We start from the raw sequence: 12,355 nt of genomic DNA on the forward strand, positions 1-12,355 counted from the left end.
TTCATATTTCCTGTTGTAACACCACAGAAAAAATTACCGCCAGATCCTGTGATAGACGCGAGCAAAAGCAGGCTTCCTCGCTCTTAGCATCGTCTGCATCACTGACTGAGAAAACCCCCTGGCCTTTAAAACGGAAGACTCAAGAGCCAAGCCATCAAAGCCAGCCGAGGTAATCCTTGTAAAGACACGGGGCCCTGCATTAACAGGTTCTGTCGCAGAGGCAGTGGAAACAGACTGTCTATTGATAGATATGTCAGATTCGAAAACCAATGCCTCCTGGGCCAGGCAGGAGCTATTAGAATCATCCTGCTGCCTTCCTGTTTGAATTTCCTGACAACCCTGAGAGGAGGCAGATTGGAGGAAACAGGTATGCTAACCTGAAGTTCAATCTCACCGCAAGGGCATCCACGAAGGTTGCTGAGGGGTCCCTTGTCCTGGACCTGGGGACCTTGGGGTTGTGATGTGACGCCATAAGGTCTACGTATGGTAAACCCCACCTGTCCACCAGGATTTGAAACACCTCCGGATGAAGAGCCCATTCTCCGGCGTGTATGTCCTGGCGACTTAGGAAGTCCGCTTCCCAGTTGAGCACACCTGGGATAAAAATTGCCAAGATCACAGGAAGATGGTTTTCTGTCCACAGCAGAATCTTTGCCACCTCCTTCATGGCTGCCGGACTTCATGTGCCTTCTTGATGGTTTATGTAGGCCACTGCCGCCTCATTGTCGGACTGAACCTGGACAGGCCTGCCCTGAAGAAGGTAAAAATTAATTATGGCGCCCGTGCCCATAGACAATATACTAATTTAAATGTAATATAGGGTTGTAGCAGACTAAAACAAACTCTGTGTAAATTTGTAATATAAAAAAAAAGCAAAATATGTATAGTTCGTGCTACCTCTAGACAGACAAAATAATAATAATACTAATAATAATGTAAGAAATATGTGAGTGTAAATAAAAGATAGAAATATTTATTAATCACTAAAATAAGCCCATGTTAACATGAGAAATAAACCATAAATAAAAATACAAAGCAATAGGAAGTATTGACTACATAAAAACAAAAAATAATTCACAATATTGCATAGTATCATATAAATGTAAAAATGTCGCTAGTCACTTGGATTCATTTAAATAGATACATGCGGTAGTCAGTATGTGTAACCAGTCCGGATCTAATGGCTTCTGTATGGACGACACTGTTCACATTCGAGCAATCGTATATTAAAGCTGAATTCTTAGGGTGGAGACCATATGATCGTAATGGTGTAAATGATAAATTAGTTATAGTCACACACTCAGTCCAATAAACAATCGTTTGCTTCAATTGTTAGCTCAACATTGATATAAGAATCTGTATGGTGGAATCACATGTAACTGTTTGTTCCAAAAGTTGCTTATACAACCTCAGGCTGTATCAAATCCTGTGTTCAGTTGGTCCTTCAAAATATTGTTCCCGCTCGGCTAGACAGATGTTTAAAAATCACATATGGAGCATATCTCCAAATGATCAGACTTTAGTCACCTAATGGTACAACATGTACTCAGAGGGTGTAGGTGTAGCAGCTTGGGGGCCCCCTCTTCACTGTGATCCGGAGTCCCGTGTGTTCAGCCGGGATAATTGAGATGCCAAGTCGGGTACTTCAGATGAGGTTTACCATTTAGCGGAAGCCGAAGTTTGGACGTGGATACAGGGTGGATCAAGTGTGGCAGTGTGACTAAGCAACAGTGTAGCAAGATGAATTAAAAAAGCGTCCTGTCTAACGAGTTTCGTCACATGTCCTGCGCCAGTAGACGTGCCCTGTGCACAGTCCGAAGCTTCAATATATTATTGGTAGATGGCTTTCTTGGTCTGTCCAGCTTCCCTGAAAGGTGTGCTGACCCATCACTGCTCCCCATCCTCGTAGACTTGCGTCTGTGGTGAGGAGTACCCATTCTGGGACCCATAACGGACGACCCTTGTCTAAGTGAGTCATCTCCAGCCACCAAGCCAGGGAGAGCCAAACCTCTGCTGAGACACAAATCATCTGACGTTTTATCTGATTATGCTGACCATTCCACTGGGCCAGGATCCACAGCTGTAGGGCCCAGGAGTGGAACTGGGCATAAGCCACCATGTTGAATGTGGCTACCATGGAGATCTGAATCTGCATAGCAAAGTGGACTGACACTACTTGCTTGCACGATAAGACTGTACACCAGAGACTGTAGTGCCACAATCTTGTCCTCCGGCAGAAAGATCCTCTGTTGCAGAGAGTCCAGCCATGCCCCCAAGTGCACCATTAGCTGAGTCGGTGACAGGGAAGACTTCTTCCAGTTGATCACCCAGCCGTGCTCCTGTAAGCAAACAGTCATTCGTAGATAACATTGTAACATCTCCTGAGACTGAGCCAATATCAGGAGGTCGGCTAGATATGACAGTATCCTGACTCCTTGTCACCTGAGATGAGCCATCATGACTGCCATTATCTTTGTAAATAACCGAGAGGTTGTGGCCAGACCAAAGGGTAGAGCCTGAAATTGAAAATGTTGCTGATCCACCGAAAACCTGAGAAAGGTCTGGTGAAATACTGCAATCGAGACATGCAGATATGCATCCTGAATGTCCAACGAAACCATGAAGTCTCCCAGCTCCATTGCCAACATAATTGATCTTAGAGTCTCTATACGGAACTTCGGTACCCTGACAAATCTCTTGAAAGATTTTAGATTCAGAATAGGATGGTGCGACCCATTGGGTTTTAGGACCAAAAATAAATTTGAGTAGTAACCCCTTCCCTGTTGCGTCACAGAAACTGGGACTATGACTCCTGAGTTCAGAAGGGCACCCATAGATCCCCGATAGGCTGAGACTCTGACTGGGTCCGCAGGAAGATCTGTAACCACAAACATCTGAGGGGGATGCCTTTGGAATGTTTTGGCATAACCGTGAGCAACCAGCTCTCACACCCAGGCATCTGTAGTTGTCTGATGCCAAGCCTGGGAGAACTGTAACAGTCGGCCTCCAACCCTGACATCCTCCAGAGGGAGGCCCGCCCCATCAGACAGTAGGCTTACCGTCTGACTTGGATGCCGGCCGCTTTGTTGACAAAGACTTCCTGGGTGGTCCTTTATGAGACTGACCCTATCTGGCCAAGAACTGTTTCTTAGTCTTACTTTGTGGACGAAAGGACCAGGATGACAACTGCCTTCTAGAAGTAGATGTAGATGGTAACTCTGCAGACCTCGGTGTACCCAACGAAGTCATAATGTCATCTATCCTGGTCCAAACAGCACCTTGCCTGCAAAAGGCAAAGATTCTAGAGCCTTTTTAGACCCTGGATCTGCCTTCCAGTTCCTTAGCCAAAGGGTTCTCCGGGCTGCTACAGAGTTAGCCGAGACCCTAGAAGCCATGATGCCTGCGTCAATATCTGCTTCCCCCAAGTACACAGCTGCCTCCTGTATCTGGTCCAGAAGGAACTTCCGCTCTCTTGTTGGGTCGACTATAGTCTCCCTCAAAAACTTCGTCCAATCTTCCATAGCCTTTGCCACCCAAGCTACAGCCGTAGCAGGTCTGGTGATGGCCCCAGATAAAGAAAACATTGAATTATGATAACTCAAGTTTCTTATCCGTACTCTCCTTTAAGGAAGATGCTGCTGGAATAGGCAACGTAGCGCTCCTAATTAATCTAGTGACATGAGTGTTTACTGTGGGGGAAACCTCCCATTTATTACACGCTCCTGGTGCAAATGGGTATCGAGAGGTTACCTTCCTAGTGGGCCTAAAATGCTTGCTAGGAGTTTCCCATGCCTCAGACATGAAATTTGTCAACTGTTCTGAGTACGTGAAATAGTCTTTAGCCACCGTCTGACGTCTAAAGACCACCTCCTTAGATGTCGGTGCGACCTCCTCTTCCTGAATATTGAGGACAGACCCCACCACTCTTACCAGAGAGGGAACATCCACCAAGGATTGATGATCCTCCTTTACCGAGACTGACCCAGAAGTCTGAGAATCCTCGTCTGACGAGAAGGTTGAGTCCAACTCTTGAGGCAACACATGGCGAGAGCCCCTGCTTCCTTACTACCACCAGTCTTTCCACCTGTGGTGAATCTGAAGACGGAAGTATACTCTGGCTAGAGTGAGCAGCCACGTCAGCCCAACAGGGATTCATGGGGGGCAAACACATTGGATGTACACGCTGTGGGAACCCTATATAGCCTGAGGTACCCCCGCAGCTGGAACCCGTACCTCCGTGTCCTTGCCTATTAGATAGATCAGGTCCTCAGGTGTGATGGCCATCCACGACAGCTCTGCTGCTGTTGCAGGTGTACCAGATGTACTAGGCAACTGTCTCTTGCTACAGCTTTAACAGAACCCATTCAGATTAACATCCTGCTCAGACAGGCCTGCGGCACAGGATTTACAGGATATTAGCACCGGAGGACTCTCATCCTTATCTTCACCTTCCAACTTATAAAATGTATAAATGGAACAAGATACACAAGTAATGCAAGTCTAAATGCTATGTGACTTACACCATCAGTGACACACCCCACCCTCAGAGGGATAAGGAGAAACACAGTGATAGCAGTACCTGACTGTTTTTTAAAACATAGGCAATGTACATACAGCAGCTGGCATACAGTCACATTCAATGCAAAAAGACGCACAATTGCTACAGCAATGTGGACTCAATCAACTAAACCGGCCCCCGGAGGAGGCTATGCGCCAAACCCAAGGTATATAGAGAGACAGACCAAACCTCTGAGACCAACTGCTACAGCCGTGGACAGATGCTAAACTGTGCGTGTCTCACACATGAGGTGGTCATTTATACCAGACGCGGGGTTCTGTACCCGGAAGTTGGCGTCTGGGGAGGAGTGGCCGGGGGAGTGCCTTATCTCCCCTAAACTGCGATTTTGACGGGCTGGTACGCTGCACTACAAGGTAATAAGACGTTGACTAATGCGTCTTGCCACCCGTCCCCGGCAACAGACGATATGCTCTCAGCCGCCTTAGTGAGGAATTGCAGAATATCCTCCTACAGCGGCCTCTGGTGCATCTCAACACCAGAGGCTAGGGACTGCTTTGCACATGATTTCCCAAGAGGAATCCTTACCGGACATCTCCGTTTACCCAACCGCAGTCCCGGACCTCAGCGTCTTTAGGCCGCCAGCTAAGCCACGCTGAGGCCTGCCGAGAACCTCAGGGCTCACAGCGATACTGGTGTTTCGACATCAGCGGAGGTAGATGGAGCCGCAGTAGAGCGTTATTATTGACGCTAATACCGCTAAACTCTTGAAGTCTCACAAACTTAAGGTGAAACATAAAAGAAAAAAGCCTAGGCCTACCTAGCAGTCCCGCTGTTATAACAGGTGCTTCTTACCGCGCACCAAACAAAAAAACTGAATGCCTGTGGCTGGGGGCGGGGTATATAGGGAGGAGGACTACATGCTGGGAGTTCCAAAGCTTTGCTGTTTGGTGCAATGGACGCTGTCCAACTATATATCTCAAGGTAATTCCTGTGGACCCTATAGAACTCGAAGAAGAAAAACAAGGTTTCTGCACAGTTATTTATTAAGCTACTATATAGACCAGGCATGTCAAACATGCGGCCCCAAAAAACATTTTCTGCGGCCCCACATATATCTATAATATGCGGCCCACGCCCCTGCCACGATTGGAGCTCAGCTCCAATTGGGCAGTGTTTTACTTTACGAGGCTGGCAACAGTGGTCTCTGAAGCGATCAGAAGCCTCTGATCGCTTCAGAGGCCAGAGTTTCCAGTAATGCAGCGCGCAGGTGACGTCATGACATCACCCACGATGAGTGGAGTCTGAGCCTTCCGCTCTGGATATAAGTAGATCCAGTCAGCGGCAGCGTCTACGCGGGACGGCGTGGACTGGAGCGGTGCCCAGCGGCTGTCGTGAAGAAAGATAAGTACTGCACAGACAGGCGAGTGGGGCCTGTTCTATACTGGGAGGGGACTTCACTGGGGGCACAACATAAGGGGCATTACTGGGGGCTCTGCATAAAGAGGCATTACTGGGGGCACAACATAACGGGCATTACTGGGGACTCTGCATAAGGGGCACTACTAAGGGCATTACTGGGGGCTCTGCATAAGGGGGGGGGCACAACATAAGGGGCATTACTGAGGGCACAAGATAAGGGGCACTACTAAGGACATTACTGGAGGCTCTGCATAAGGGGCATTACTGGGGTCACAACATAATGGGCATTACTGGGGGCACTGCATAAGGGGCATTACTGAGAGGACTACTTGGAGCATTACTGGGGGCACAACATAAGGGGCATTACTAAGGAAATTACTGGGGACACTGCATAAGGTGCACTTCTAGGGGCATTACTGGGGAATTGCATAATTGGCACTACTAGGGTACTGCATAAGGGGCATTGCATAATGGGCACATATTCAGGGGGCATTGCAAAAGGGGCTCTAATATAGGGTGGAATTGCATAAGGGGCACTGCATTGGTTTTTATTAATTAACCTTTCAAAATTACATATAAGACTTTTTTTTTTTTGCGGCCCACACACTCTTAGACCTTGAATATTCAGCCCGGTTGGTATTTTGAGTTTGACATGCCTGATATAGACAATATCTTATCCCTGATTGCCTACACGCTATTTGGCCGACACAGAAAGTGCTGCTGGCGAAATTGTGGGGAGGTTGGCCATATTTTTTGGACATGTTCCGTAATTAACAAATTTTGGGAGGAGGTTCTGTCTCTAATTAATAAAGTGCTTGGTCTTGCATTATCTACCTCTCTCTTCAAATACATCCTGTGTTAATTCAAGCGTCTCAAAAATATGTGCCAGGTCATATATGTATAGCAGCACTTCTCAGAACTGGAAACAGTCGCAACCCCCTCCCTCACTCAAGGTATTTAAAAAAAATTCAGTTTCATTTTGAGATGGAGACTGCTTTAGAGCCTTAGGGTGTATACACAGTGTACGATATCTATGAACGATACCGATATTGTTCAACCAGATATCGTTCATTTTTATGAAGTGAACGACCAACGATTCGCGTTCCCGCATGAAGGTTAACGATATCTATGATCGTTCGTTCATGCAGGAAGATCTGGACGATATAGTTAACTTTGTCTGCTCAGAGATGTGGCAGGATGACTTCAGTGAAAGCTATCTTTGAAAGATATCTTTCAAGTCGTTGGTGGTACAGATCGTTCCGTGTGTACCCAGCATTATTCATTCCAGGCTTATTACCCACTTGTGAAATGGTGGCCATGGCATGAGTTTGTTACAGATGGGTAAAGTGCACAATTTCTTATCACTATCTGATCCTCTTCAGTTTAATCTAAATCAGACAGCCTCCTCTTGACTTACTGTAATCTCTACGTTTTTCTGTTATGGTGTTTATATGTGGTATTGTATGATGATAATCCTGTCTGATTTTCTCTATGATACTTGGGATTCCCATATGTACCTCCCCTTTTTTATTTTTTTCTTCCCTCCATTTTTTCTTTCTGTACCCAATATTTGTTTAAAAACCCAATAGAAAAATCAAAAAAATAACCAAACAAGTCTTTCGGGATTTTCTATGACGAACAAACTATACAAAACCCCAACTATATATCATCATGCACTACTGCCACCCATATGACCAGTATACCATCATCCTCAGAGGCATCCTCTGGATTACTTTCACTATCTGCTTCATATCCTTCTTCCTCAGCAAAAAGACTTATATTGCAACTGTGAACTTCATCTGCTTCTTTACAGATACCTCCACGTTGTAAGACTGGCTGGTCAATTTTGTGTACCTAGCAGAAAACACAGTAGGCATTTCAAAAATAGTAAAAACAATGGTCACAAAAGATGCTAATTGAAAATATTTATATAAATTTCACAACAAAAAGTAGAGATATGGTAAGAACTTACCATTGTTATCTTTTTCTAAGAAGTCCATAGGGACACCTTGGGGCATAGGTGATGCAGAGTCAACCGGGCACCTTACACAGTAAATTTTTCTCCCAGGAGGCAACGGGTCTCCCTCTATACCCCCACCCCCAAGCCAGAGGCTCCTCAGTTACGTAGCAGGGCAAAGGCCGGAGGTGGATAAAAGAGAGAGAAGAAAGTCTGGAACACTCAAAAATCATATTCTCACACAGAAGGAGATGGAAAACCGGTGACCAGAGCGAAGCCCATCTGAAGCCCAGGCGCGTCAGGGCAGGTGCCCTGTGGACCCTATGGACTTCGTAGAAAGAGAGATAACAAGGGTAAGTTCTTACCATCTCTCTACTTTTCTACTTCAGGGTCCATAGAAGGTCCACAGAGACACCTTGGGGATTCCCACAGCAGTACCTTCAAGGGTGGGGACACTCCTGTGTAAAAAGGAGAATATGCCGCCTGAAGGAAGCATCCTGAGTGGCAAAGGTATCAAAGCAGAATACCTCAAAAAGGTTTGGACAGAAGACCATGTGGCCGCCTTACAAAGCTGAACAGCCAAGGCACCACGACTAGCTGTCCACGAAGTACCCACAGACCGAGTAGAATGAGCAATAACAGAGGGCGGCACAGGAAGGCCCTCACGAATGTAAGCCTCGGAGATCATCATGCGAAGCCTTCTAACCAAAGTTTGTTTATTGGCTGGCCATCCCCACTTGTGGAAACTATAAAGTACAAACAAGGAGTCTAACTTCCGAAGGGAACTGTACGATCCACATAAATTCTGACGGCACGCACCACATCCAATGAGGCCTCACCTGCCGAGAGGTCTGGAGAGTTAAAGGCTGGCACAATAATTTCCTCATTAATGTGGAAACTAGAGACCACCTTATGAAGGAACCCAGGGCGAGTTCGAAGCACTGCTGTGTCACTGTGAAAAACTAGAAATGGGGAATGACAAGAGAGCCCCCAAATCGGAAACTCTTCTGGCAGAAGCAATGGCCAGAATAAAAACAAACAGGCTTGGCAGTAAGCCATTTGAGGTCCACTGAGCCCAGTGGTTCAAAGGGAGGGCCCTAAGGAAAACAGCTAAGTCCAAAGGCGCTACAGGAGGGACAAAGGGAGGGTGGATACGAAGGACTCCTTTCAAAAAGGTGCGGATGTCAGGAAGAGGAGCAATCCTTAGCTGGAACCACACTTTTGGATGACATCATTCAAAATAGGTATGCCATACCCTGTGGTAAATTCTCGAAGAAGCAGGTTTACGTGCTCTGAGCATGGTGTTAACCACAGAGCAAGAAAAACCCTTGGACCTTAAGAGGGATGTATCAAGATCCACGCCGTCAAAGAGACGACCCAGACCTGGGTAGAGACAAGGACCCTGAGACAACAGGTCTGGACGTTGAGGCAACAGCCACGGAGTGTCGATGGAGAGACTCCGAAGATCTGAGTACCATGGACGTCGGGGCCACGCTGGAGCCACCACCAGGACAGTGCCTCCCTCTTGTTTGAACTTTCAAAGAGCACGAGGAAGAAGGGAGAACGGAGGAAACAGGTACACAAGCTGGAAGGTCCACTTGACTGACAGAGCATCCCCCAAAAGACATCTGGGGTCTCTTGTCCTGGACCCGAACTGTGGCAGCCTGTGATTTATTTGAGAGGCCATGAGATCCACGTCTGGAAGGCCCCACTTGTCCACTAGGAGCTGAAACACTTCTTGGTGAAGAGACCATTCCCTGGGATGCAAGTCGTGATGGCTGAGGAAGTCCACTTACCAATTCAGCACACCTGGAATGAACACCGCCGATAAAGCTGGTAGATGGCCTTCTGCCCATGTCAGAAAGCGTGACACTTCTGTCATTGCTGCCTGACTTTGAGTTCCTCATTGATGGTTTAGGTCAGCTACTGTCATGGTGTTGTCTGACTGCACTTGCATGGGCTTTCCGTGAAGGAGCAGCCTGGCTTGTTGTTGAGCCCCGAAAACTGTCCGAAGTTCCAATATGTTGATTGGTAGCGCAGATTCCTCTGTGGTCCACCTTCCCTGAAAGGAGTGTGTAATGGTCACTGCAACCCAACCCCGAAGACTGGTTGTCCGTCATTAGAAGGACCCAATCTGAGATCCAAAAGGGACACCCCCTGGTGAGGTAGAACGTCTGTAGCCACCAAGTCAGAGACAGGCGCACCTCCGGAGAGAGCACCATCATTTGAGTCCGTATATGATGGGGAAAACCATCCCACTTGGAGAGGATCGATTGCTGCAGAGGCTGGGAATGAAACTGGGCATACTCCACCATGTCGAACATCGACACCATAGATCCCAGCAACTGCATTGCTGAGTGGACTAATACTTGGACGACTGAGAAGGCATCTGCGTACACACATCTGCAAAGTGGAGATCTTTTCTGCTGTCAGAAAAATCCTTTGCTGTTGTGAAGCCAACAGAGGATGCTCCAAATGGAGCATCCTTTGAGACAGAATCAGTGAGGACTTCTTCCAATTGATAAACCAACTGTTTATCTGGAGCACATATATCGTCAGCTGCAGGTGGTGGTGAAGCACCTCTGGGGACCCTGCTAGCAGTAAGAGGTTGTCCAGGTAAGGCAACAGGCGGATCCCTTGCAGCCGCAGATGGGCTGCCATTACCGCCCAGACCTTTGTTAACACCCGAGGTGCAGTTGCAAGACCAAACGGCAGAGCCTGAAACTGGAAATGTTGTTGTGACACAGCGAACCTGAGAAAACATTGGTGAGTTGAAACAAATTGGAATATGCAGGTATGCATCCTGAATATCCAGGGATACCATAAAATCCCCAGGTTCCATAGCCAGTATAACTGAGCGTAGGCTTTCCATCCTGAACCTGGGTACACTGAGGAATTTGTTCAGGGACCTGAGATTGAGAATAGGACGTTAAGAACCATTTGGTTTCTGGACTAGAAAAAGGCTGGAATAATAACTCGTTCCCCTTTGGGACAAAGGGACCGGTTACAATGGCCCCTGCCCGCAGCATGGATTGTACCAACGCTTGGATGGCCAAAGCCTACTCCGTGTTTTTCGGAAGTTCTGTGCAAAAGAATTGATTGGGAGGCTTTTTGTGGAAGGAGAGGACGTACCCCAGAGAGACCACTTCCCTTACCCAGGAATCCGTAGTAGTTTGACACCAGTACTGGGCAATCCTAAGAAGTTGGCTTCCCACCCTGGGAGGAGGCACGTCCTGTTAGGCGGAGGGCTTGTCATCAGGCTTGGCAGCCGGACATCTGGTACTTCAAGCCTGCTTCTTAAACCTGGCAGATTTCTTGGTCGATGGATGGCCTGGGAAAGGACCGAGTTCTAGCCTTACCTGGGGCCCAATAGGTCCAAAATGACAGAGTCCGAGCTCCCGAAGAGGCCAGAGCAGAAGACAGGGAAATGTATTAACCCACTGAGGAGGAAACACCTGCATGGGTGTAGACTGTTGCAGTAGGTTCTGCTGCTATTGAAAACCCAACTGGGGAAACCCATAAGGGCCTGCCAAATGCCCCGCAATGGCTGATAGTGCCTTTGCAAAGCATTCCCATGGCGGCTCCTGCTGAGTGTCAGAAGCCGCAGAGGGACCTGGAGGGGTATAACACAGCAAACATAACTCTGCTCAGAGGTTATGTCCCCCACCCCTAACACCACTGTACACTTTTTACAGAGCAGTTTAGTAGAAGCCAAATTAGGCATTTCACTCTCACTGTCATAGTGAAGAGGATACCACTCTATAGATGTGACTGTATAGCAAGGTCACAGCCTACGACTTTAGCCACACCAGTGCTACGGCTCAGAATTGCAGAATAAGTACAGGGATAGCAATAAAAAATAGTTTAAAGTTATTAGAAAGAGAAACTCAGACAGCGCTAGCATACAGTCGCAGACAAATGCATAACAACAACAATACCTGCACTTAAATGGCACTTACTGGTCAACTACAGAGACTTAGCGTCTAGTAGGACAAAGTGCTACATACACTGACCACCAACAGGAGGAGAGGTATGTAGGGGGACCAGTACTCCGCACCGCCCGCCGAGATCTGCGACATGCAGCCAGGAGAAATGGCAGTCGAAGAACTCATGGGGGGGGTGGAGCAGGAAGAAGGAAGCTGTCACAGTCCAGCCAGACTGCAATGGAAAGGTGCGCTGTACAGCAGGGGGGGGGGGGGGGGGAGCAACAGGAACATACCTGTTGACAATTATTTTTCTTTGAGGTCCTTAGGGTCCACGGGAATGACCTTGGGATATATAGTTGGATGGCGTCCATTGCACCAAACAGCAAAGCTTTGGAGCTCCCAGCATGCACTGGTCCTCCTCCCTATATCCCCCGCACCCAGCCATTCAGTTCGTTAAGCCTCGCGGCAAGGAGACAGAGAATGGAGAAAGAAGAAACATTTCACCAGAAAACACTACATACGAAGATGGAATCT

General features: G+C 47.5%; 1 protein-coding gene across 1 annotated transcript in view; it reads right to left on the reverse strand.

Annotated features, from left to right (window-relative positions):
• The window catches only part of LYST (lysosomal trafficking regulator), a 507,705-nt gene that overhangs the window by 381,336 nt on the left and 114,014 nt on the right, over nt 1-12,355 (reverse strand). The window contains exon 7 of the mRNA XM_088481579.1: nt 7,642-7,792. Within this exon, the coding sequence (XP_088337705.1) occupies nt 7,642-7,792 (151 nt within the window). The remainder of the gene's footprint in view (nt 1-7,641; nt 7,793-12,355) is intronic.

Source organism: Taudactylus pleione, unplaced genomic scaffold, assembly GCF_031769625.1.
Source record: "Taudactylus pleione unplaced genomic scaffold, aTauple2 ptg000275l, whole genome shotgun sequence".
NCBI lineage: Eukaryota > Metazoa > Chordata > Amphibia > Anura > Myobatrachidae > Taudactylus > Taudactylus pleione.